At 37.2% G+C, this 27,533-nt stretch overlaps 1 protein-coding gene across 1 annotated transcript in view; it reads right to left on the bottom strand.

Moving 5' to 3' along the window:
• The window catches only part of LOC122797036 (histamine H3 receptor-like), a 96,711-nt gene extending 70,040 nt beyond the window's left edge, over positions 1 to 26,671 (bottom strand). Inside the window, exons 1-2 of the mRNA XM_044065810.1 lie at positions 26,434 to 26,671; positions 10,499 to 10,665 (exon numbers count right to left, since the gene is read on the bottom strand). Coding sequence (XP_043921745.1) covers positions 10,499 to 10,665; positions 26,434 to 26,671 — 405 coding nt within the window. The remainder of the gene's footprint in view (positions 1 to 10,498; positions 10,666 to 26,433) is intronic.
• Positions 26,672 to 27,533: the final 862 nt, after the last annotated feature.

Raw genomic sequence — 27,533 nt, 5'->3', positions numbered from 1 at the left:
CAAAGCCCGAGTGGCCAAACAAAGACAACCGTGGGTAAATCCAGCATTACCCACACCCAGAAGTGGGTCATTGCTATTATACAATGACATTATTTAAGAAAAAAATACTTACTTTTCTTAAATAATGGCATTGTATAATGCCTCCATGCTGCCCTTCCACAGCTGTCTGGTATTCTGCGGCAGTTCTGATGTATTGCGCATGTGTATGCTTATGCAGTACATCAGAGATGTGGGTGGAAGCAATGTTGAAAGCAAGATCTCCATTGCTTTTTGCAAACTGTCTCGCTATGTTAAAGGTCTCGCTATGTTAAAGGAGTTTAACATAACAAGACAGCTTTAAAAAAGCAACGGAGAAAGGAAGATCTCCGTTACTTTTTTTAAAGCTGTCTCGCTATGTTAAACTCCTTTAACATAGCGAGACAGTGTCTAAAAAGCAACCAAAATCTTGCGTTCTCTGTTGCTGTAAAAAAAAAAAAAAAGATTTATACTAATGGAAAAAGTCCGGGCGACCGGACCTTTTTCCATTAGTATAAGTCTGATTTACAACGTGCACGCTGACCAATCAGCGTGCACGTTTTGGAATATTAATGGGGGGTCATTGTATAATTTGACATATTCTGCCTACTTATGCTTTTAAACTTCTACTAAGGAACTTTGTATTTTATTTATTTAAGTGGGTCTATATTACATAATTGAAAAGTAATTTAATCGAACGGCACTTACATCGAAAATGCCATTCATCGAATTCACTCAGCCCAACACACTCCTCGCTAATTATATATACCATCTCTGAGATCACAATACAGTGAGGAAAGGGCAAATTTTCTGATCTTCACTGTACCGTGATCTCACCATGAACAGCTCAATGAATGGCATTTTTGATGTAAGTGCCATTCAATTAAATTACTTTTCAATAATGTAATACAGACCCCTTGTAAGATGCCATACTCTGTGCACCAAAAGAATGAGTTTTGTTTCTGTTCTTTGCAACTGTATCTTTCTGGGTAATGCTAAGTAATGCCATACTTTGTATATTTTAAATTTGTCTTTTGTTGGTTTTGTTGTATTTCCCTATTTGATGCAGAATATGGATGAACAGGGTCTACGGATCAGCCCATTTACTCGGTTAACAAATATTAAATATATACACAAAAATATAACAATGTCAGTAACAGCTAAAGCTAAATCAAGGGCATAGTAGGAGTTAGAATCTACCAGAGAGTATTATTACTTGATGACCTAAAAGCTATGCTGATATATCATTTGGAACCTGCCCAGCGGAAAAGAGGACATCATCAGGGTATAATAAAAAAAAAATATGGAAGTGTTGGCCACTACTGTTAAAAGTGCTGTGTTAGAGAATGTACTTTTTTGAGAAACTAAAACAGCAAAAAAAAAAATAAATAAATAAATAAAAAATAAAAAATTAAAATGAAACAAAAAATACAACATCTCATGGCACCAAACAATACCTTTTCCTTAAAAACATAAAAATAAATACATAAAAAATACTCATAATAGATATTTTCATCTTAATTATTAATAGTTTTTTTCTGATACAGATATACAATTCAGTCATGATCCATTATATAATAAAATTAAAATGACCTCATAAAGGACAACCAATCAGAAGGTGTGTTGGGTTGTGAGCAAAGCTACACTCAAACATTTAAATCAGAAGCAAAATGCTTTACCTTAACTACCAGCTTCCTTCCCTTCAGATAGTCTAAACCTTTCCTTGTTATTTGGGAATAAAACATCATCACCTCATTCAAGAGATGTTTTGAGTACATCTTATTCATTAAGTGGAAAATAGGATCTAGTGGTAGTGTATTGCTCTCCCCCATACTGTGCAGTCCAAAAACAGCATCATGTTATTCCTTTTTAAAAGATATGATGTATTACTGCAATATTTATTACTGAAAAGCTTGACATGCATACTATCCCTAGGATTCAGAAAAGGCCACTAACAGTATTAAACCCTAACTTGGATGTTTTATCACTCACAGGAGCTATTTCTGATTCATTGACTAACTTACCTATGTGATTCTACGCAGTACATAGAATAACCACAGTGGTCTGTCCTCCTAGTTTACTGCAAATGCTAATCAGGCCTTCTGAAGGCTAATTGTATGATAATTATCCATGTGATCTCCCCAGAAATGCCTTCAGTAAGTGATTTACGCAGGCAAGTGATTCATAGAATTTCTCAGCTGCATAAATCAACACCACCATTTGCATTAAGCAAAATGACCAAATGTTCACATCCACCCATTACTTTCAATGGGCTACACCATTTTAGAGTTAAGTGCAGGGGAGTTTACTGGACAGGTAGTTGTGGAAGGGTGGGAATGTTTGAGTATGTGAGCATGTGCAGCAGTGTGTATGCATATATATATATATATATATATATATATATATATATATATATATATATATATATATATATATATATATATATATATGTCCAGAGAGTAATATCAAAGTTCCCAACGATATAAATACCTCTCGATAGCCTCCAGAAATAAGTAGATAAATCCAAATAATCAGGCAGAGAGGTAACCAGGGCATAAAATCAATGCAATTCGTTCTCAAAATAAGATATCCAAAATACAAGTAAGGAGATATATAAAAAAATGGATTTTAATTTGTGCACACACAGTAAGCGCTTTCACAAAAGCTTCTTCAGACCGTTAAAATTTGAACAAGCTCATTAGCCTAATATATATAAACATCATGTGATCCCTCTCAAAAACTAATTAAGCTGTTTAAAGAGGCACTGTTACTAAGAGCTTATTACAAAACTGTTCGCTACTCAACAACAATAAAATCTTTATCGTAATCATAAGAATAATCATCTTAATGAAGAAGCAGCAGCTAACGTTGTTATTACATAAATTCACAACATTTAAATACGTTGGTTATATAGTGCAAATAACCAAATAGTTAGTTGCAACTATACATTATATATTAAAACATTTGTATGATAACCATCGAATGCTATCCTTCAACTGTTACTGCATTCATCGTTTATGTTACAGAACACAACTGTGAAGCTTACTGTCATCAATATGCTATCTAAAAATAAAGAATGAAAAATAAAAAATAAAAAATAAAGCAATTCAATAATGAATAGAAATAAATATTCACATATTAATCTTTAAACATTAGGACACGCTAAGCATGAAATTAATATAGCATATTTAACTAACCATGTAATGAGAGTGAAATTCATATATACATTCCTAATATCTATACATATATACAGATTTAATACACTTATAATTAATACCTACTTATAAACAAGTCTAAATGACCAAGCTAAAAAAGCATCATTATGTTAAAAAATGGCAAACAAATCCAATGCATTTATGATTATTGCTTGCTTAGAAAAAATCTGAATAACCGAGTGGGATATAACGTCATTATACTAAAGAAATACAGGGCATGCAAATATAGCTACATTATAATATAAATACTAACTAAACTAAGTTATGCTTAAGACTCATACATATAAAATACATGTCTAAATAACTGATTAGTTACACTATACTTCATCTACAAGGCTGTGATAACATCTACGGTAAATATTTAGCAAGCCCTAAGGAAAAAACATGATACATTATGCACATATACTGTGTGAACTTAAAAAACACCTCCAAAATAATACTTATTACAGAGATGTGTGGATAAAAACCAAAATAATGGGATATATATATTTCCCTAAAGGTTGGCAAATTACATTTTAGCCTATTAAAACAATATATATTATTATTACGTAACTTTCAAACGTCTGGCTCTAAGTGTGGGTTTTATAGATGCCCTTTCATTAAGCCCCTTACCCTTATCTGCTTGTAACCATAATATCCAATTTACTTCTCTACGCTCAGTAGTATTGCGGATATCCCCTTGTCTAATCATTGGAATAATATCATCTGTAACCATAAATTTAAATGTATGGTTGGAACCTTCAGTATTAACATGTTTCGCTAAGGCGTTAGTAGTATAGCCAATCCTTATAGCGTAAAGGTGTTCCCTAATCCTGGTGCGAAGCATCCTGTTGGTTTTACCAACATAGAATGCTGCACATTCCTGGCAAACCGCCAGATATACTATATTTTCAGTATTACAAGAAGCTGAAACATGAAAATAAAATATTTGTCCAGTGTTAGGGTGTATAAAGGTACTATCTGTATCTATATATACACAATATCCACACTTCTGACATGGATTAGTATCAATACATGTCTGTTGTAGCAGATTCTTATTTGAATAACATAAAAGCTTTTTTAAATTAGGCTTATTCTTATATTGAAATGTGGGTTGTTCCCCCACTATTAATTTAATTTCATCACTACTAGTAAGAATACGCCAGTGTTTATTAATAATATCTATAACTAATTTCCTGTCATTAGTGTAAAAGAGTGGTACCCTTACATGCTCACACTCGTACTGTCTGATTGGAACAGTGTGAGTGTGGGCAGAAAAATAGGGTTGGGCCCTGTTACGTCTTATACCCTCCATGTCCAATAACCCCATGTTAATTTCCTTTTCTGCATATCCTCGCTGGATTAATCTATCTTTGAATTGACTCATTTCCTTTTGGAATCCCTGTTCCGAGGCATTCAGCCGTGAGATTCTCATACTTTGCCCTTTAATAATATTGTCAAATACATACGAAGGATGCATACTTAATCTATGCAACAAAGAATTCCTGTAACAAATTTTCCTGTGAACACCAGTATTTACTTGATCTCCCATCACCTTCTCTACAAACACATCTAAATAGTCAATCCTATTATGAGAGTATGTGGAGGTAAATTTAAATATGGGGTCATGTTATTAATCCCCGAAATATAAGTCATTAACTGTTCTTGACCACCCTCCCAAACTAAAAAGACATCGACAAAACGTCTATAGAAACACACATGCTCGATATGTAGATTGTACATGAACAGAACTTCTTCCTCCCACTCTGCCAGAAACATGTTGGCGTTAATATTGGCACAGGATGTGCCCATAGCTACGCCGTCATGCTGGATTTAAATCTTTTCTTCATATACAAAAACATTATTCTGCAAGATGGCTTCTACAAGCATAGCAATCAAATCCACTTTTTGTTCTGTATATTGACTATGTTTCGTTAAATAGTGCTTAATAGCTTCAACTCCTATTGTATTAGGAATCACGGTGAAAAGAGATTGTACATCTAGTGTTACAAATAGAGTATTAGGTGTCATAGGATTCTGTTCAAAAAATTTGTACAGGTCCAAGAGAAACTGCTTGGTGTCTTTGGGAATATATTCATTGCAGTCTATTATGGGTCTTAAATGTTGCTCAACGTACAAGGATAGTGGTTCGGTACTCCAACCACCTCCAGAGACGATGGGTCTCATGGGTGGATTTGTACCATTTTTATGAATTTTAGGTATTCCTTGGATGTTAGGTATTAAAGAATGTTCTACTTGAAAAAATTTAGCCAATTCTATATCTATACAGTGTGTATGCAATAATTTAGAAATCATATCCTTCAATCTTTGTTTAATGCATTCCAATTGCTGTTGAGTTATAATATCGTAGTAATTATTATCACCAAGCATATTTGTCATGGTAGTATGATATTGTATATAATCCATAACTACTAGAGGGCCGCCCTTATCAGCTGGTCTGAACACAATATTACGATCAGATCTAAGCCTTTTTAATGCCTTCCTTTCATTAGAAGTTAAGTTATTGAACAAATAGCTATATGGTTTCTCAACATTAGTAAATTGTTGATAAATATCATCTTCCACTAATTTGTAGAATGTCTATAACAAAGGATGATTAGATGGTACGTAATCACTTTTTTTCTTCATAACCTGCCTATTCTTGCCACTGTCTGGGCCATACTGATACCTCAACATCACATTCCTAACAAATAATTTAACATCAGTAAGGACATCTGCAAGTTTACAGCGTTCAGAAGGAATAAAGGTAAGTCCTTTATTCAGGACACTAATTTCATAACTATCCAAGACTCTATGAGATATATTCCATATTAGGTTATTTTCTTCTGATTCCACATCTTCTTGAGGGTTTGATTTGGATTTCTCTCCTCCGAAAGTTTCCTCTTCTGTCGTCCGCAACTGGCAGATCGATCTCTGTTGTTCCCCCTCCCCATAGTTATGGGAAGGGGGAAAGATGGAAAAATCACATCCTGTTGTGCATCTTTATTTCTATTTACTGGAGTTCTATTATTAGTTGTAGTCTTAGGACGTACAGCTTGAACGTTATTAGTGACTGTAGAATGATGGCTATTCACAGTAGATTCACCATTACTCACAGTTGCAACTATCTCATTAGGGTTATTAATATTCGGACTGATTTGTTCCTCAATATTATCACTTGATCGTTCTTGGTTAGGCATATGGCCATTACTAGCAGTCATGCTTAAATTAGATTGATATGTTTCATGGTTCACCACTGATTCCATATGTAAATGTGAAAGAGGCTGTATTGTAGTTGCCTAATACTATAGTCAGTCCTAGGCCAAGCAAATACCTGGGAAGACCGAAAATCTCGAACATCTCTATCAATCTTTTTTCTTTTTTGTTGTAGGAGGCGCCTTTCATAAGCACAGACACCATCCAATGTATTTGATAAAGCATTGTTCACAATTGTTTCTGGATACTTTGCATATAATTGTTGTTGTTTAATAATAGAACTAATAAGTTCTTCTTCTACTGGCACAAAAAAGTCTAGTAGAAGTTGTATATATTTCCTACAAAGTTCCAAATTCAATTTCTGCCATTGTGTGAGAAGTTTGGGGTACTGGTCCCCATAAGTCGGCATCTTTAGTATTCTAAGGCCTCTGGGTATTATATGTCTCTTGAGGCACACTTCAAAGCGCTGACGCTGGGTGGATAGATGTTTTAATTTTAAGAAGTCAACCTCTAATTTACATATATCCCCCTGCAGTTGTTCAGCTACTTCTACAGAAACTTCATTGATAGCTTCACTGCCTTCACTATCATATAATAACAAAGCGTTAACTTTACTCCTCAAACAGGACAATAGTTTGTTCTTCAGGCATTCGCCTCTGTCTAGATTATTAAATGAATCAGTGTCACTTGCCTTATTAGTGGAACATTGAGTTGGAGGTATACGAACTTCTTCAAGATGATTAAATACTTGTTCACGTTGAAGTGGCAGATCTGGTCTATAATCCAGCTCTATATTAGCAGCAAACTCAGCCATGTCACGGTGGGATACACAAAAAAATATAAGTCCAGAGAGTAATATCAAAGTTCCCAATGATATAAATACCTCTCGATAGCCTCCAGAAATAAGTAGATAAATCCAAATAATCAGGCAGAGAGGTAACCAGGGCATAAAATCAATGCGGTTCATTCTCAAAATAAGATATCCAAAATACAAGTAAGGAGATATAAAAAACGGATTATATATAAAATTTACCTCCACATACTCTCATAATAGGATTGACTATTTAGATGTGTTTGTAGAGAAGGTGATGGGAGATCAAGTAAATACTGGTGTTCACAGGAAAATTTGTTACAGGAATTCTTTGTTGCATAGATTAAGTATGCATCCTTCGTATGTATTTGACAATATTATTAAAGAGCAAAGTATGAGAATCTCATGGCTGAATGCCTCGGAACAGGGATTCCAAAAGGAAATGAGTCAATTCAAAGATAGATTAATCCAGCGAGGATATGCAGAAAAGGAAATTAACATGGGGTTATTGGACATGGAGGGTATAAGATGTAACAGGGCCCAACCCTATTTTTTTGCCCACACTCACACTGTTCCAATCAGACAGTACGAGTGTGAGCATGTAAGGGTACCCCTCTTTTACACAAATGACAGGAAATTAGTTATAGATATTATTAATAAACATTGGCGTATTCTTACTAATAGTGATGAAATTAAATTAATAGTGGGGGAACAACCCAAATTTCAATATAAGAATAAACCTAACTTAAAAAAGCTTTTATGTTATTCAAATAAGAATCTGCTACAACAGACATGTATTGGTACTAACCCATGTCGGAAGTGTGGATATTGTGTATATATAGATACAGATAGTACCTTTATACACCCTAACACTGGACAAATATTTTATTTTCATGTTTCAGCTTCTTGTAATACTGAAAATATAGTATATCTGCCAGTTTACCAGGAATGTGCAGCATTCTATGTTGGTAAAACCAACAGGATGCTTCGCACCAGGATTAGGGAACACCTTTACGCTATAAGGATTGGCTATACTACTAACGCCTTAGCGAAACATGTTAATACTGAAGGTTCCCACCATACATTTAAATTTATGGTTATAGATTATATTATTCCAACGAGTAGACAAGGGGATATCCGCAATACTACTGAGCGTAGAGAAGTAAATTGGATATTATGGTTACGAGCAGATAAGGGTAAGGGGCTTAATGAAAGGGCATCTATAAAACCCACACTTAGAGCCAGACATTTGAAAGTTACATAATAATAATATATATTGTTTTAATAGGCTAAAATGTAATTTGCCGACCTTTAGGGAGATATATATATATTCCATTATTTTGGTTTTTATCTACACATCTCTGTAATAAGTATTATTTTGGAGGAGTTTTTTAAGTTCACACAGTATATGTGCATAATGTATCATGTTTTTTCCTTAGGGCTTGCTAGATATTTACCGTAGATGTTATCACAGCCTTGTAGATGAAGTATAGTGTAACTAATAAGTTATTTAGACATGTATTTTATATGTATGACTCTTAAGCATAACTTAGTTTAGTTAGTATTTATATTATAATGTAGCTATATTTGCATGCCCTGTATTTCTTTAGTATAATGACGTTATAGCCCACTCGGTTATTCAGATTTTTTCTAAGCAAGCAATAATCATAAATGCATCGTATTTGTTTGGCATTTTTTAACATAATGATGCTTTTTTAGCTTGGTCATTTAGACTTGTTTATAAGTAGGTATTAATTATAAGTGTATTAAATCTGTATATATGTATAGATATTAGGAATGTATATATGAATTTCACTCTCATTACATGGTTAGTTAAATATGCTATATAAATTTCACGCTTAGCGTGTCCTAATGTTTAAAGATTAATATGTGAATATTTATTTCTATTCATTATTGAATTGCTTTATTTTTTATTTTTTATTTTTCATTCTTTATTTTTAGATAGCATATTGATGACAGTAAGCTTCACAGTTGTGTTCTGTAACATAAACGATGAATGCAGTAACAGTTGAAGGATAGCATTCAATGGTTATCATACAAATGTTTTAATATATAATGTATAGTTGCAACTAACTATTTGGTTATTTGCACTATATAACCAACGTATTTAAATGTTGGGAATTTATGTAATAACAATGTTAGCTGCTGCTTCTTTGTTAAGATGATTATTCTTATGATTACGATAAAGATTTTATTGTTGTTGAGTAGCGAACAGCGTTGTAATAAGCTCTTAGTAATAGTGCCTCTTTAAACAGCTTAATTAGTTTTTGAGAGGGATCACATGATGTTTATATATATTAGGCTAATGAGCTTGTTCAAATTTTAACGGTCTGAAGAAGCTTTTGTGAAAGCGCTTACTGTGTGTGCACAAATTAAAATCCGTTTTTTATATCTCCTTACTTGTATTTTGGATATCTTATTTTGAGAACGAACTGCATTGATTTTATGCCCTGGTTACCTCTCTGCCTGATTATTTGGATATATATATATATATATATATATATATATATATATATATATATATATATATATATATATATATACATACACACACAATATATACTCAAAACTTTTTAGTATCGAGTGATGATATTTGCCATTAATGTTAAAAGTTTTTCTTACAAGGATTTTGTGTGTGTTTTTATTTATTATTAGTTTATGTTCATCAGTTAGTTTATGCAACTTTTTCATGACAATTCAACCAGTGTGTATGCATAATTTACACCACTGTGCAGAAATAAAAAAGAAATGCATCTCTGATGAAAATGGATAGCTTTAAGAAATGTGTATTGTGCTGAAGATAAAACCGTGCCATTAAATAAGGTTTAATAATAGTATTAACTTTTTTACTTATGTCAATTTGCATAAATCTTGCAAAATTGTCTTCAAATTTCCATATGTGTAAAAAATAGATCCAGTAGCAATATAAAGTACTAAAACTCTTATGGCAAGATCCTAAATAAAATATAAGCTGTTTCTATAAAGTTATGATGGTCTACTTAATTTTTTTCTGACTGAATGTTCTTTGATGTGCTTATAGTTGCCATGCAATGTCATCAGTGTTTAATTAGGCATGATATTATCATTAAATACACGTACATACAATTTCTTTAAAAAAATTGCATTTTGTGGTGAAATCCCACCCATAAAGATAATATGCTTTTCAACGAAGCTACTAAAAATGTATTACTGTGTTTTTTCAGTGTGCTGTAATTTCAAATAGATATGCATTAACACTTACCGGATTAGTGACAGAGAGGTGTCGATCATAACTGATAAGAACAATGTTAAAAACTGAAGCTGCGCATGCTGTGTAGTCTATTACCATACAAAACTTGCAGAGTGCTCTTCCAACTGTCCAAGCTCCATATACAGCATAGTTTATATTAAAAGGAATGGAGACTACACCTAGAAGGAAAAAATAATTACTTACTAAATATTTTTAAAACTACAAGTAAGAATACTTGTCTGGACAATCTATCCTGTCTTCAGCAGGCAGGGATAAGGACACCATTTGTTATTCAAATCAGGTTTTTTTGAGTCTGTATTCCGAGATGGGTATATGACAATGTAAAACATAATGATATCTATAGATAACTGTGTCCAGGCCTCTTCTTGGACTGAGTTACTGAATAAAGTCTTCTCCTCCAACCATCTTATAAAACTATTCAATGAAAGTGAAGTGCATGAAATAAGTAAATAAGTTGCATAAAGCCTGCCAACAATATGACTCACATGTTAAGCCAGAACCCTCCAAAATTATGTCAGTCAAATGCTACAGTTTCACATTCATACTGTTTGTATTTAAGAAAACATGAACATGGCACATCACTTTTTGACATCAGGTAATAATGCAGAAGCAGCTGTAAGGATTTTGCTTTTTCTGAGGTGGGGGATGTCGCCCTGTAAATATCTTCCCTGTAGTGTTTCTATAATTGATGCAAAAAGATATACAGATGAAGGGAATGGGGTGGGAAGAACGGAGACAGTCCTCTTTACTATTGATATTTCCAATGACAATTTTAACTTATATTTAGTTACAGAACTTCTATATCTCTTTACTGAGGCAAGTGCCCAGTGCACCTAACTTTTGTTAAGTATTATACCACAGTTTACAGACTCTGCTCCTAATTTTAGAGAAAGAGAAGATCTGAGATCTTGTAGATATCCACATTTAGTAATTACAAAATCACAGTCACCAAAACAAAGAATGGTTTTGCTGTTATGTCTCCCATCCAGTTTTTCCTAGTAGCTATAAATGTGGCTGCAATAACGTACACTGAAATGGTTTAAAATTCATTTTTTGGACAGGGTAGGACTTATGTGACTTACATTAAAAAGGTCTGATGTATGGCTGGGATGAAAAAATATGAACTGCAACCAGCGGCAGTGTCAATGTCACTAAACAAACACACATTACAGAAATTTGGGTAGCTGGGCAAAGGGGAATGGGACATGCATAGGGATACACAAGTGTGAGGAAAGAATATGAAGGAGAAAATACTGTGTAAATACAGAATATGAACAAGCTTGAAAGAATTTAGTCTTTTAAGAAAGGTTTGTTGAAGGACATCATGGACATGCTAATCCTCTGGTAAAACTGAAAAGAAAACAATGCTTTGATTGTGGCTAAGGTTTATGTGTCACCTGATTCTGGAAAGGTTAAAGATCTTAAAATGGAAGAAGGATCATAGTCACTGTGAATTTCTAATTGACATGATAGGATACATATTCCATTCTTGTGTTGTAGATTTGAAAAGAATGAAACATGTAGGTGGCATTAGTGAAAGCAAGTTAGAAGAAAAGTGAGATGATGACATCTCCAAGTTTGTAAATTGTCTGCAAATATGGCCAGTCAGAGAATATTGACATTAGCTTTGTTGTGATTAAAGTAAATTACAAATTGAAAAGTGCCAGTACAGACCCCTAGGGAACCCCAATAGTAGTGAGCCTTTTAGTGGCTGGTTTGTCTCCAATCATAATTTGGAGAGTTCTATCCCTGAGATAGTTGGCTATCCAGTGCATTACATAAGAGTTCACATTAAATTTTACTAGTTTGTCTACAAGGCTAATTGTGAAATAATACTGAAATCATTTACCAGATCAAGATATATAGTGTCTTCTGATTTGTCTCAGCCAATGCCATAGTGATTTTTCAAAAATGTCATATAATTTATGTAGGAGGGATCTGCACTTTACAGACATAAAATTGTTTGGATCCAGGTATTGCAAGCTTGCTTTGTCTTTATTTATGAGATCCAGAATGATGTGTTCCATCACCTTACAGATAAAACTGGTAAAGCTTTTTGCTTTGTAGTTTTCATGATCTGTGTATGGCTACTGATGTGGAAGGAAAGGACCATAGTTGTTCTCCATGAATCTATCAAGAAACCAGATGATTGGCTGAGGAGCTGGTCAGTAAGACTATATTCATACTGACAGGGAAGACTACAGGAACATTGTCAGACCCCACAGATCTGGTTTATTTTTTATGTTTTTCTTATTGTTACCTGTGAGTAAAGTTTTAGGATTTGCTCAGAGATGAACTGTGGATGAGTTACTGATAAGATGCCATGGGGAAACTAGCGGATTGCTGGGAGAAATTGTAATTATTTATTGGCTACTATGTTCACTACATCAAGGCTGATTGGGTGCTCCTGTTATATTTCCACTCAGTACAATGTACTGTAGTACTCCTAAGTTTTCTACCATTTTTGAAAAAAGCAGTTATGCTGGGCATTTCTCCCTGGGCCTCCGCTGAAAACTGCCTTTGTTCCAAGTCGGACTTTCCCGGTAAACAAAAAAATAAATAAATAAAATAAATAAATAAATAAATCATTCCTTTTCAGTTCATAATTATCCTTGGTAGATTTAATTTTGCTCCTAAATTCTTTGTTTATTTATTTTTTTATTTTAGATTTGGAGCATAGGGGTCTTTCATTTATTTATAAGGGGAAGAATTTCATATTCTTCTTGTGTAGGTTGCTAATGGCAGAGTTTCATCACAGGGATTAGATCATAAACCTGTGCAGTATTTGTGTTGGTTTGCAGTCAATGCCTCAGTGCATGCATTCAGATGAGTGCCAAAACTCTGTAACTGCAACTGTGTTGGCTACTGGGTCCTCAAGGGGAGGGACTCTTAAACTATGCCAGGTCATCTGCTAGCTGCAACAAGATGGCCTTAGAGAAATCCTGAAAATAGTAAAATTGATGGTGTTATGGTTAGAGTCCTACTGATGAAATATACTGAATGGGGGTCAGATTAATCCAGAGTTGTGGTAACTAGTTTGGTTTTGTGGAGAAATAAATCAAGATGATAGAGAAATAAAGCTTTGTATAGAATGGCAAGCACATTTTACAAAAGTTGCAGTAGCAGGAAAACAAGAGTGATATACTTTAGGGTCATACCGTGTGCAAGGATAACAGGATCAGCGTTACAGAATGGGGAAATAAATGACACAACACTGATTATAATACATAAGTTAAGTCAGGTAAATGGACATGGTGGATCAGTTAGAGCACACAATATGTTGCACACAGTGGCAGGGGAGTGTATGCTGCAGCCATTCTCCCACAATTCAAAGTATTTGCCATGGATGTGTGTAGAATATTGTACCCCATATCAGAGGCTGTGCAGGGTAAGCAAGGAAGCAATGGCTGTCAGTGTGCAAAGAAATATAACTAGAATAGTAATGGTCATGGAAAGGTCATGGTAGGAAATTTACATTTAAGAAATTGGAAGAAAAATGCTGATGTATTTGTTTATAAAATAATAATAGGAGGAAGGAGGAAAAATAAAAAAATAATTGCAGGGGGTACTTGAAAGGAAGCTGGAAGTAATAGGATTTAGAACACTTGGAAGTGCTTCTTCACAAAAAGATTAGAGTATCATTGAATAGACTGCAGAGGGGAAATAAAATGCAGCATGAATGAGTGGGCTGAAAAGGTATGGAAACAGACAGACTGGTGAATGAGAGCTTGGTAATGGGTATATGCAGGAGTCCAGAATGTAAATACAAGAAAGAACACAACTAATAATTAAAACATGCACACAGACACACAGACACACACACAGACACACACACATATATATGTATATATATATATATATATATATATATATATATATATATATATATAAAAGTGTGTGTGTGTGTGTGTGTGTGTGTGTGTGTGTGTGTGTGTGTGTGTGTGTGTGTGTGTGTGTGTGTGTGTGTGTGTGTGTGTGGTATGGCTGGTCTATATTAATTCAGCGAAAGACGTATTCATCGAATATACTTTCAACGAACACCAAATACCAAAATTCACATCAGTGAACAGTGGAATTTTTCCAATGGTTTGCAAACACTTGGCCCACCAACTGTCTGGAACACACAATGGACTAAATCAAATCCATGCAAGTGGGGGTCTGTGTTCCCCACCCCCTCACTATATATATAGCAATTCTGAGATCACACGAAAGTGAGAAAAAGGGCAGAGCTGAGGTGATGGCCAAGGTTTGTGAACCATGGGGAAAATTCCACGGTTCGATGAAATGAATTTCGGTGACTAGTGTTTGCTGAAAACATATTCTATGAGTACGTGTTTCGCGGAACTAATATTGACCCGTAAGGCTTGGTGTAGCCTGTGGGCAGTTCAACTGCTCTGAAGACCACTGCATAGCAGCATTGTGTTAGTATTCAAGCTGTCATAAAAAGTGTGAAACAAGCCCTAAGGATAAATAAATTAATAAATAAAAAATAAATACAATAAAGGAAATAGAGGAGAGGAAAATAAGAAAATTAGAACATGTCATGAGTGTATGTGCCTTGCAAAATAAGACTTAAGCAATAATGAATATTTAGCAAATTATATCCTCATATACAGCATAGATTGGAAAATAAACAGCTTCATAAACTCCCACAGTAAGCAGTTTGACAAGTACATTACTGAATGTAAAGCACTGCTAAATAGTATAGGGCTAAAGTGCTATAATCATCATCAGTCCCCTTTTTCTCATTTTCTATATAGGATTGGAGTGTCTAGTCAACTGTCACCACTGCTCTCAATTTAGTGCCTCTGTCCTACCTTTTTCGACATTCAAGCCAGACTGTCATTGGTATTCTGTCAAACAATCCATCTTCATCTTTTCTAGATGTCTTTGTTTCTTTTTGCCTTCTTCCTCTATCCCAATTCTTCTTCACTAAATACTATTCTTCTGTAATAAACTTGCACCTGAACCTACCACAATCTGTTCTCTTAGACCTTTTCTCCAACTGGAGCTACTTTAGGTTCTGTTGCAATGTCATCAATTATTCATCTGTCCCACAATGTGCCTCCTACCATAGATCTCAGGAACTTCAGCTCCATGAGATCCAAAAAAAAAAAAAAAAATCTTGCTTTTTACCACTTTTCTGAGATTTAAAAAAGTTCAGTTACAGGCTTGCTGTTTCCTGAACTGTTTGTAAGTTTCTGTGAGGCCATTTTTGCTTGGGCTAAAGGAAAGTCTCTCTGTTGATCAGTGGCAGTGAATAACATTGAGCAGCTTCCCTGCCCCCGTAGGAGTGGTTACTGACTTGAAACTGTAGTTTTATTGGCCAACAGGGGTCATTTCCAAAACTCCTTAATCTTCCTCTCTTAAAACCTAGTTGCCTCATGGTTTTGGCTTCTTTTCAGGCTTGTTGGCTGTTGGTGAAGCACCCACCAAGAGGAGAAAACGCTGAGAGAAGAAGGGAGCCACTTTTGAGATTTTAAGTATTTTTTCTCTGTTTATTTGCTAAGTTTTTCTGCATAGCTGCCTAGTTTGAACATTTTCTGGCTTGTTAAACTTGATTTCTGCATTAGTAGCTGTATTTAGAGCACAACCAAAAGTAGTTTACTGAATTTCCTGTTTGCACTTAATTTTAAATCGTTTTTTTCTCAAAACTTGCATATTTTCTGTCCTTGACCTAGCACTCTTGTGTGGGGTCATTTACTGCACTGTTATAACTTGATATTACCTGTGAACCTCTGCTATCTCTGAAAAAAACAAAAACAAACCCACTTTTCTGAGATTTAAAAAAGTTCAGTTACAGTCTTGCTGTTTCCTGAACTGTTTGTAAGTTTCTGTGAGGCCATTTTTGCTTGGGCTAAAGGAAAGTCTCTCTGTTGATCAGTGGCAGTGAATAACATTGAGCAGCTTCCCTGCCCCCCGTAGGAGTGGTTACTGACTTGAAACTGTAGTTTTATTGGCCAACAGGGGTAATTTCCAAAACTCTTTCATCTTCCTCTCTTAAAACCTAGTTGCCTCGTGGTTTTGGCGTCTTTTCAGGCTTGTTGGCTGTTGGTGAAGCACCCACCAAGTGGAGAAAATGCTGAGAGAAGAAGGGAGCCACTTTTGAGATTTTAAGTATTTTTTCTCTGTTTATTTGCTAAGTTTTTCTGCATAGCTGCCTAGTTTGAGCATTTTCTGGCTTGTTAAACTTGATTTCTGCATTAGTAGCTGTATTTAGAGCACAACCAAAAGTTGTTTACTGAATTTCCTGTTTGCACTTAATTTTAAATCATTTTTTTCTCAAAACTTGCATATTTTCTGTCCTTGACCTAGCACTCTTGTGTGGGGTCATTTACTGCACTGTTATGACTTGATATTACCTGTGAACCTGTTATCTTTGAAAAAACAAAAACAAAAAAAAAATCTTGCTTTTTTCCCACTTTTCTGAGATTTAAAAAAGTTCAGTTACAGGCTTGCTGTTTCCTGAACTGTTTGTAAGTTTCTGTGAGGCCATTTTTGCTTGGGCTAAAGGAAAGTCTCTCTGTTGATCAGTGGCAGTGAATAACATTGAGCAGCTTCCCTGCCCCCCGTAGGAGTGGTTACTGACTTGAAACTGTAGTTTTATTGTCCGTTTTGGGTCTATTCCTGCTTCTTTCCAGCCCCTGCTATCAAGCATGCCTTAACGTGCTTTAGCGCGATTTAGCGCGGAGTTGCCACTAGAGCAGCATTGGGCAGCACTGGTTTAACAAGGTTAAACTTTTTCTGGCTCCATAAAGTCTGTTCTTCAATTTTTCCCTTAGAACTGCTCTGTTAGGAACCTAAACAGTTTACACCTTCACTAAAAAGCGCAGCACTTGTTCCTAATTGCTTTTTCTTCTCAAAAAGCTCAGCACTTGTCTTAAAAGCATATCCCTTGTCTTATAAGCATTTTCTTTGCAGGTCAAGCACTCCTATATTATACAAATCCCTCACTTGCAAAACCCCCCCAGGAGTGCCCACTTCCCTGCTAAGCCCTCTACTTTTCTGTCTCATACCAACTCATAATTCTTTCTAGCATGTTGAAGGGTCAGATGCTGGCGTCCTCTCCTGCCCAGTTGGTGAATCTGGGAATTCTGAGCCAATGTTACAATTGCCTCATGTACACGGACAACCCTCTCCTCCTCCCACATAACACTAACACTTGCGAGAGATGCAGCTATTTAGCCAAACTGGAGGCTGAGCTCTCTCAACTCAGGACTGGCAAGACCAGGCAAGAGGAGAAGGCAACTACACACACCACAATACAAGTCTCACATAACTCAACCACACCACTGAATCAAACACATAAACACACTAAGACATACTCGGAGGCTCTGAGTAAAAATTTACCTAAACAGCAAAGGCCTCCAAAGCAGACACCCAAGCAACTGCAAACTCAAGACACCACACAAACAACACATAAAAAACAAAATCAGTGTGCAAAGCAGTCACTGCCCTTAAGGCCAAATACAACACCAAACATACTTATCATAGGTGACTCCATAGTCAGACACACTGACGTCCCACTCACCAGGCTGAACAAGGAGAAGGTCACGGTAAGCTGCCTATCGGGCACTAGAATCCGCCACATAACACAAGCACTCAGGTTACTCCACGGCAAGTACAAGTATGACACAGTCATTGTCCATGCTGGTGTGAACAACCTGAGACATACCTCCCTGGATTACATGAAAAGAGACATAGAGGAGCTCTCTGATTATGTAGCCCAGGCAGGTATGACCCTGACCCTGAGCAGTATCCTTCCTTCACCACGAATGTTGCCACAATATAGTGACAAGATGATCAGCTTTAACAATTGGCTTAATTTCTGGTGTCATTCAAATGGGATCCAGTGTCTGTCTGCTTGGGATGACATACTTGACAAGCCACGCTGCTTCGCAAGGGATGGCTTGCACCTGTCACCCCTGGGATTCCGGATATTGGCTAAGGCTCTTGCCACCCCCATAGTGCCTTTTTTAGGAAAGGCTCAAATTCTAAACCTACCACCCTATAAAACAAAAACGGGAAGAAACTAAGGGTAATGCTGCTCAATGCCAGAAGTCTAAATCTCAAAATGCACGCACTCGAGGCCCTTCTCAGTATGGAGAACATCGATGTCTGTGCTGTGACTGAAACCTGGTTCAAGGCTCTTGAGAGCACCCCGGCACTATCAGGTTTTACCTCATATAATGCGTTCCGGCCCCAAAACCCAGACCATACCACAAAAGGAGGGGGTGTATCCATATTCATCAAGGATACCCACACCTCCAGGTTGGTGGCTACGCACGAAGCATCGGAAACCATCCAGGTGCAATTAACCATAGGCAAAACTGCTCTACAATTTGTAGCATGCTACAGGCCACCCTGTCAAACTCAGGAAACCCACACAGCATTCCTGAAGACACTGGAGGGTATAAATGTATCACCAAACACCATCATATTGGGTGACTTCAACTACCCGAATATAGACTGGGAACATTACTCAAGCCCCAACTTTCTAGCCCAAAGGTTCCTGGAGTTCATAAATTCAAATGCCATGGAACAACTAGTCACCGTCCCCACAAGAGGAGAAAATATACTAGATCTCATCACAAACATGGGGACAAAATGCTTCACACCGGAAGTATATCCCTCTTTGGTGAGATCAGATCATAAACTAATCTCACTAGAAATCCACATCCCGCCCCCACCCCAAACAAAAAAAGACCACAGTGAAGAACTTCTCTAAAGCAAACTTCACACTACTCAAGACAGGTGTGGTATCCTTCAAGGCCCTCGAGCCAATGGAAACCACAACCCAAGCTGCGGAAGCCCTTACAAATGCCTTCTATGAACACCTTCAGGACTGCATGGATCAGGCAATCCCAAATAAAACCAAGACTCTTTCCACCAAGGGCAAACGTCCAGTCTGATGGACCCCAGCCATAAACAAACTTTACAATAAGAGGAGAAAGCTATTACATGATAGAGCAAAATCCCAAAAAGGGAAGGCATCTTTGATCAGTACTAGCAAGAAACTACGATCCCTCATAAAATCATCAAAGGCCAACTTTGAGAAAAAAATTGCCATAGATTCAAAAGACAATCATAAGGCCTTCTTCAGCTATGTCAGAAACCTGGGTGGAAACTCCCAGATATGCTCAGAATTAGTCCAAAATGATACAAAAATCACTGAGCCCACAGACATTGCCAACATACTGGCAGACAGGTTCAGCGTAAACTTCACACCCCCCTCTCCCCCCCAAAAGGTGAGATAACTATCCCAACAGAGTGTAGCCTCCCAGACATCTCAAATGCGCAGGTGAAAGCTGCTCTCTCTAAAGCTAAAAACACAGCATCAATGGGACCGGATGGTGTCCCCGGCTGTGTGCTACATGAACTCAATGAAGAACTAAACCCGCACATAAGGCAGCTGTTTAATCTTAGCCTTACCACAGGATATGTGCCCAAGGAGTGGCGTACGGCAACTGTGGTCCCACTCCACAAAGGTGGTGCCTCTATGGACCCTGGTAATTACCGCCCCATAAGCTTAACAAGCCTGGTCTGCAAAGCTATGGAGAGGATCATAATGGAACTCATAAAAAAGACATAGGAGACTTGCAGACCTTGGACCCAACCCAGTTTGGCTTTGTCAAGGTCAGATCTTGCCTTTTGAACCTGGTCGACTTCTTCGAAACAGTTACCAAGGCCATTGATGATGGAAAGGCAGTCCATACAGCCTACCTTGACCTTGCAAAAGCTTTCGACACAATACCCCACTCGGGTATCATAGAGAAACTTACCAGCTTAAATGTAAACCCATATGTCACAAGATGGGTTGCAAACTGGCTAAAGGACAGAACCAACAGGGTTAGAGTTGCTGGAGCCATGTCAGACTCCAAGCCGGTTACAAGTGGTGTCCCACAGGGCTCAGTCCTTGGCCCCCTATTGTTCGGCATCTACTTCTCAGAAGTACAGGCAAACATAGGAGGACTATGGCTGACAAAGTTTGCGGATGACTGCAAACTGGGTGCCATAGTGGATAGTACATCAGACACAGGCATCCTTCAGAGGGGTCTCATGGAAACTGATAGCTGGTGCCAGACCCATGGCCTGAAGTTAAACGCAAAAAAGTGTATAGTCATACCCTTCGGGAAAAACAAGGTAACCCCAAGCTACCATATAGGTGGCAACCCACTAAGCACAGAAGAGGTTATCAGGGACCTGGGTACCCAGGTTGACAGTGGCCTCTCGTTTGACACTCACGTTGCTAAAGTGGTTCGAAAGACCTTCTACATTGCCCATCTGATCATGAAGGGATTCACATCCAAATCAAGTGAGGTCATTGTTCCCCTGTACTCTTCACTTATCAGACCAATGATCGAGTACAATGCCCCATTCAGGATGTATCTCACCCGACACCTTCAGCAATTGGAGAGACCCTAAAAGTTCCTCACCAAAAGGATAAAGGGACTCCAAAACCTGTCATATACTGCCAGACTGAAGAAACTCCAACTCTATTCAGTTGCATACCATCTGCTCAGAGGTGACCTGTGCCTGACATACAAGGCCATGACCAACCCAGAATTAATGGACATGCTCCACCTCAAAAAATCCAAATCCACCAGAACCACTAGAGCAAGTGACTTAAACCTTAGCACGGATATAAATAGGACGTGCTGGAGGGATAGATTTATCACCCAGAGACTCCCCATGCTGTGGAATAAAATCCCAGTCCATGTGAGGCAGAGCACCTCGCTGGCTCTGTTCAAGAGAAATCTTGACCGGTGGATGGGAGATCGTAAGTTTACCCCAGGAATCATCTCTGTGTCACTGCTGGACAGAGGCACAACAAACTAATGGGCACATTATTTCTAACATAAGGGGTGGTGTAAGCCACATAACTTTGGGCTAGGCTTATAAATGCCTTAGGGCAGATAGCCTGGTATAAACCTATGAACCTATGAACCTATGATCTCTAGGTTCCAGAAAAAGAAGCGAATTCCGTTAAAGAATGCTCAGCAGAACAAAAACAGTGTAAATATTGGAAGAGCGTTGCACCACAAGTATTAGTATATCATCTGAGTATTCAAACTTACCAAACAACCAAAATGACGAAAAAGCAGCTTCAAAGCAACAGCTTCAATAACAGGCTTTTGCCATATTAAATCCACAATATATGAAATATAGAGCTCTGCTGTTGTAAAAGTCAAGTGGCGTGGTAATTCCACAGCTTTAAAACATGTAGATGTCATAAAAACAGAAAAAACAAACATAAAATTGAAGAACCCTTCTGATGTAAACAACGGACAAGCACTTTCAGCTTTTTCAAGCCTTCTTCAGATCCAAATAGGTAAGCTGGGTTCAGTGTTTAAAAATTGGTATCATCCAATGAAACAACCTACAATGACTGACGAATGTTAACCAGTCAAGTTAGTCCATTGGTACAAACCTCCATAGCATTCCGACAAACATGAAATTAAAACTCTTTATTTAAAACTCTTTGTTTAAAACATCACATGACAGTTTGACGTTTCTAAGACAGACTCAGACATATTTTCAGAAGGGATAGTAGTAAAATCTTTTCAGTGGGTTCTGATTAAAAAACGAGCTCTACATAAAAGCCAAGATTTGAGAGAGAAAAAAATGAAAATAAATAGAAATGGTCATTTGGGGTGCTTCTTTTTATTTCATTTCAACAATTTCTTTGGGACATCAGAGCCTAAGTCAATATACCTAAGGTTTCTGGCATTGAAAGCAAGTCATGAGTAAGCATAAACCTCTATTTTTAAGAAAGGGTTTTAAGGGAACACAGCCATTAAGACCAGGGGCGTTTTCTGCCCTCAGCCACATTATCCATTTGTCTTCCTCTCTCTCAGTCAGATTGGTCAGGTCTTCTTCTCTGGAAGTAAAATGTATCTTTGAAATGACCATGAAAACAAAGCTATGTCCTTCATGCTCACGTAAATGAAGGAAAAGAGAATCTGTTTCCTTTCTGTTACGTATATTAGAATGATGTTTGATAATTCTTTCCTTTAGCTTCATATTAGTTTTTCCAACATAAAATGCTGTGTAGGAAGTGCAGGTAGCTATGTAAACAATATTGCTGGTTAGGCAATTAGCTAATCCATGAAAAACAAATGTCTCTTTAGTAACCGGATGCTTAAATGTATTACTACAATTGATTACATTGCAGACCTTGCAAAAGCCACATTTCTTTGTTCCTGATCATCATAATCTTCTTTCGGCTGTTCCCGATAGGGGTCGCCACAGCAGATCACCTGTTTCCATTTCTTCCTATCCTCTGCATCTTGCTCTGTCACACCAACCACCTGCATGTCCTCTCTTACCACATCCATAAACCTTATCTTAGGCCTTCCTCTTTTCCTGTTACCTGGTAGCTTCATCCTTAGCATCTTTTTCCCAATATACTCAGCATCCCTCCTCAGCACATGTCCAAACCAACATAATTGTGCCTCTCTGGCTTTGTCTCCAAACCTTCCAACCTGGGCTGACCCTCTAGTATACGTATTCCTAATCCTGTTCACCCTCATCACACCCAGTGCAAATCTTAATATCTTTAATTCTGCCACATCCAGCTCAAACTCCTGCCTTTTTGTCAATGCCACTGTCTCCAACCCATATAACATAGCTGGTCTCACTACCCTCTTGTAGACCTTCCCTTTCACTCTTACAGGTACTCGTCTGTCACAAATCACTCCTGACACTTTTCTCCACCCACTCCATCCTGCCTGTACTCTCTTCTTTACCTCTCTTCCACACTCACCGTTACTCTGAACTATTGACCCCAAGTATTTAAATTCATCCACCTTTGCCACCTCTACTGCTTGCATCCTCCCCATTCCTCTATCCTCCCTTTCATTCACACACATATATTCTGTCTTAGTCCTGCTGACCTTCATTCCTCTTCTCTCTAGAGCATATCTCCATCTCTCCAGGGTCTCCTCCACCTGTTCCCTACTCTCACTACAGATCACAATGTCATCTGCAAACATCATAGTCCACAGGGACTCCTGTCTGATCTCTTCTGTCAACCTGTCCATCACCATTGCAAATAAGAAAGGGCTCAGAGCTGATCCTTGATGTAACCCCACCTCCACCTTAAACGCATCTGTCACTCCCACCGCAGACCTCACCGCTGTCACACTACCCTCGTACATATCCTGTACCACTCTTACATACTTTTCTGACACTCCTGACTTCCTCATACAATACCACAACTCCTCTCTAGGCACCCTGTCATATGCTTTCTCTAAGTCTACAAAAACACAATGCAACTCCTTCTGACATTCTCTGTACTTCTCCATCAACGCTCTCAGAGCAAACATCACATCTGTAGTGCTCTTTCCTGGCATGAAACCATACTGCTGATCACTAATCATCACGTCCCTTCTTAACCTTGCTTCCACTACTCTTTCCCATAACTTCATGCTGTGACTGATGAATTTAATCCCTCTGTAGTTACTACAGCTCTGCACATCACCCTTATTCTTAAAAATCGGTACCAAAACACTTTTTCTCCATTCCTCAGGCATCCTCTCACTTTCCAAGATTTCATTAAACAATCTGGTTAAAAACTCTACTGCCATTTCACCTAAACACCTCCATGCTTCCACAGGTATGTCATCTGGGCCAACAGCCTTTCCATTCTTCATTCTTTTCATAGCTATCCTTACTTCCTCCTTGCTAATCCATTGTACTTCATGATTTACTATCCCTACATCATCCAACCTTCTCTCCCTCTCATTCTCGTCATTCATCAACCCCTCAAAGTACTCTTTCCCTTTCTTTGTTCCTGATGAATTATTATTTATATAGTTAGTGCATGTCCCGTCATTTGAACATAAAATCCTTTTAAGATTCTTTTTATTTTTGAAAAGGAAATTTGGGTTATCTCCAACAATCTCTTTTAACTTTTTGTCCGAAGTTAGAATCGGCCAGAACTTTTTGATCACCTGACATATGTTATCATGGTCCATAGTGCAAGTCACACTGACCCTTAAATTAGATGTTCTTTTAGGTATAGCTAGGGATGGTGTACTTTCGCCTTCTCTAACCTTAGAGGAATAAAAAGGTTTACCTTTTCCTTTACGTATGTCATTAATTCTGGTCTTGTTTAGTTCTAAACTTCTCTTTCCATAGCTTCGTTGGCTGAAATTATTAATAAGCCTCTCTTCTTCCTGTGGAAAGGTGTCCTCTTCTGTATATAACTTTGAAATCCTTGCAATTTGATTTTCAACAATGTTAGAGAAAATATGCCTGGGATGCATACTGGAAAAGTGGAGCATGTGGTTTCGCCACATATCTTTCTTATAGAGGCAAGTGTCTATTCCCTTTTCAAGAAATAGTCACATCCAGAAAGTCAATTATTTCTCTAAATGTTTTTACATCAAATTTCAGGAAAGTGGTGGTCTGTGACAGGAAGTTAACAAAGCTTCTTAAATCTTCTTCTTTGCCCTTCCATACAATAAAGGTGTCATCCACAAACCGATTGTATAGAATTATCAGGTCATTCCAAATGTTATTAGCATCCTTGGACCAAGCTCTCTCCCAGTTGGCTAAAACCAAGTTTGCATAACTATTGGCACAGGGCGTGCCCATGGCAACCCCCCATCTCTGCCAGTAGTAGTTGTTGTCATACATAAACACATTGTACTCCAACACAATTTCCAAAAGATCACATATCAAGCGTGATTCTACCTTATCTTCAGTTAGAAATTCTCTTACTTCTTCAATGCCATAATTATTTGGTATGGAAGTGAATAAACTATTCATGTTTAGGGTTACCAATAGCAGACTCTCAAGATCATCACGATGTTCTAGAGCTATATACAGATGTTGTAGAAACTCAGCTGTATCTTTAATCACAGTAGAGGCCTTAGGTAGCATCTTTTTTAGTTCTTGTTCAATAAACATAGAAATAGATTCCGTCAGCCATCCTCTACCCACTGATAGTTGGTATGGTGGGGTGCTCAGTGACAAAAAGATCATGCAGATACCCATTAATCTCTCTTTGCAATAGCATGTCATAAAGAACCTGCTAGATCTTCCATTTCATTATATTTAGTTCATTCTTACTAATCAAGGAATAGGTCTTTCGATCACTTAATAAATCTGTCATCCATTGGACATACATCATTGCATCCATTACCACTATGTCACCTCCTTTATCAGCAGGTTTAATCACAATATCATTCCTTTCTTTAAGTTCTTTGAGTGCCTGATTTTCTTCTTTAGTTAGATTGAAAAACTGTTTCCCTTTTTGAGACATTCTTGTTCTCATTAACTCCTATTCACAGACATGAATAAAAGAATCCACAGCTGGGTGGTTAAGGGGAACAAATGTGCTCGGTTTCTTGAGCATAATATTGCTTTTAATGGGACATTTATCATTTCCGTCCCCAAAAATATATTTCAAAGTAAGATTCCTTCCAAACATTCTAAGGTCCAGTGCAAATTCATCATGTGTAGATTTGGTTGCAGGAATAAAGCTGAGACCTTTCTCTAATAGATCCATTTGAGAGTGAGTGAGCTCGATGTTCGAAATATTAACCACTAAAGAATTTATTGTGTTACTTTCCTTTTCTTTCTCTCCCTGCTTACAGATCTCCCTGTTCAAGAGACTTTGTTCATCATTAAAAAAGGGAGCTGCTCTGTGATGGTAACATGTTGTTCTCCTCTCTTAGGTATTGTTCCTAGTGGATGACCATTGATACCAGTACTATTAAAAGGACTGCTATTATTGACATTAATATTTGCATCTGAGTCATGATTTTGTTCGATAACACAAGCATTTTCATTAGTGACAATACTCCCATTCAGGACTGTTCTGGCTATAGGCTATTGTTTATTCATGTGATGGATTTCTGCACTAACCAAAATATCTCAAGATCTATGGTTATTATTATTAGTGTGCAGAGTTGTACCTCTCTGCTCAGGATTTCTATCTTCTTTCCGTAGATGCTCATTGAAGTTTCTGACTTTAGGCCATTCAAATAAATGGCCTTTCTGTATATCATTGAAATCTCTCATTAATTTCTGACTTTTGATGCCTTTTAGCTTAACTTCATATGCTGTTAGCTTATCCTGTAAATTAACTTCATATGCTGTTAGCTTATCCTGTAAATTCTCCAATTTCATGAAGTTATTGTCAGACAAATTCATACTTTCAAGTTATTTTTGTTTCTCCTCTATCAAGGTGCTCATTTCTTCTTCTTGGGGCTTAAAGAAATCTACCAGCAGTTTCACATAACTGAAACTTGTCTGAATATTAATTGCTTGCCATTTGGTCAAGAGCTCAGGGTAGGTGTTTCCATAACTGGGCATACACCTGACCCTGAGACATCTAGGAATAACCTGATGATGTAGGCAGGCTTCCATATGGAAGCCTTGCCATTGTAATCTCTTTAGCTTAAAGGCCGCATTTTTGGCTGTTTTAAAAATAGACTCAAAGTTTAGATCAACCTTTTCAGTTTTCACAACTGTAAACTCAGTTGTTGCAAGATTCAACTGAATCAAAGTATTAGTTGCGCCAGACATAAAGCCTGTCGCTAACTTCTTTCTATCCATGTCTATTAAATCTAGAGACATTGCGTAGAAAAGGCAGTAGGAAAGTAGTGTCTCTTATTACAACCTGTTGTTACAGACTGTGTGCGGAATACACAGCAAACAAAAATCAAATCCAGAAAAAGAAGCGAATTCCGCTAAAGAACGCTCAGCAGAACAAAAACAGTGTAAATATTGGAAAAGCGCTGCACTACACCTATTAGTATTTCATCTGAGTATTCAGACTTACTAAACAACCAAAATGACGAAAAAGCAGCTTCAAAGCAACAGCTTCAATAACAGGTTTTTGCCATATTAAATCCACAATATTTTTATTTTTATTTTATTTTTATTTTACATTTGTTAACCGGGTTAGTCCAACTGGATACATGTCCATTTTCAGCGGAGGCCCGGGGAGAAAAGCTCCAAGCAAGACAATACAAAAAACATAAAAGAAGTAACAAAAACATACGCAGTTAAA

This window comes from Protopterus annectens, chromosome 3.part0, assembly GCF_019279795.1.
Source record: "Protopterus annectens isolate FY-2018-M chromosome 3.part0, PAN1.0, whole genome shotgun sequence".
Classification (NCBI taxonomy): domain Eukaryota; kingdom Metazoa; phylum Chordata; order Ceratodontiformes; family Protopteridae; genus Protopterus; species Protopterus annectens.
The sequence above is the reverse complement of the archived record's forward strand: the minus strand, read 5'-3'. Positions and strand labels throughout refer to the sequence as shown.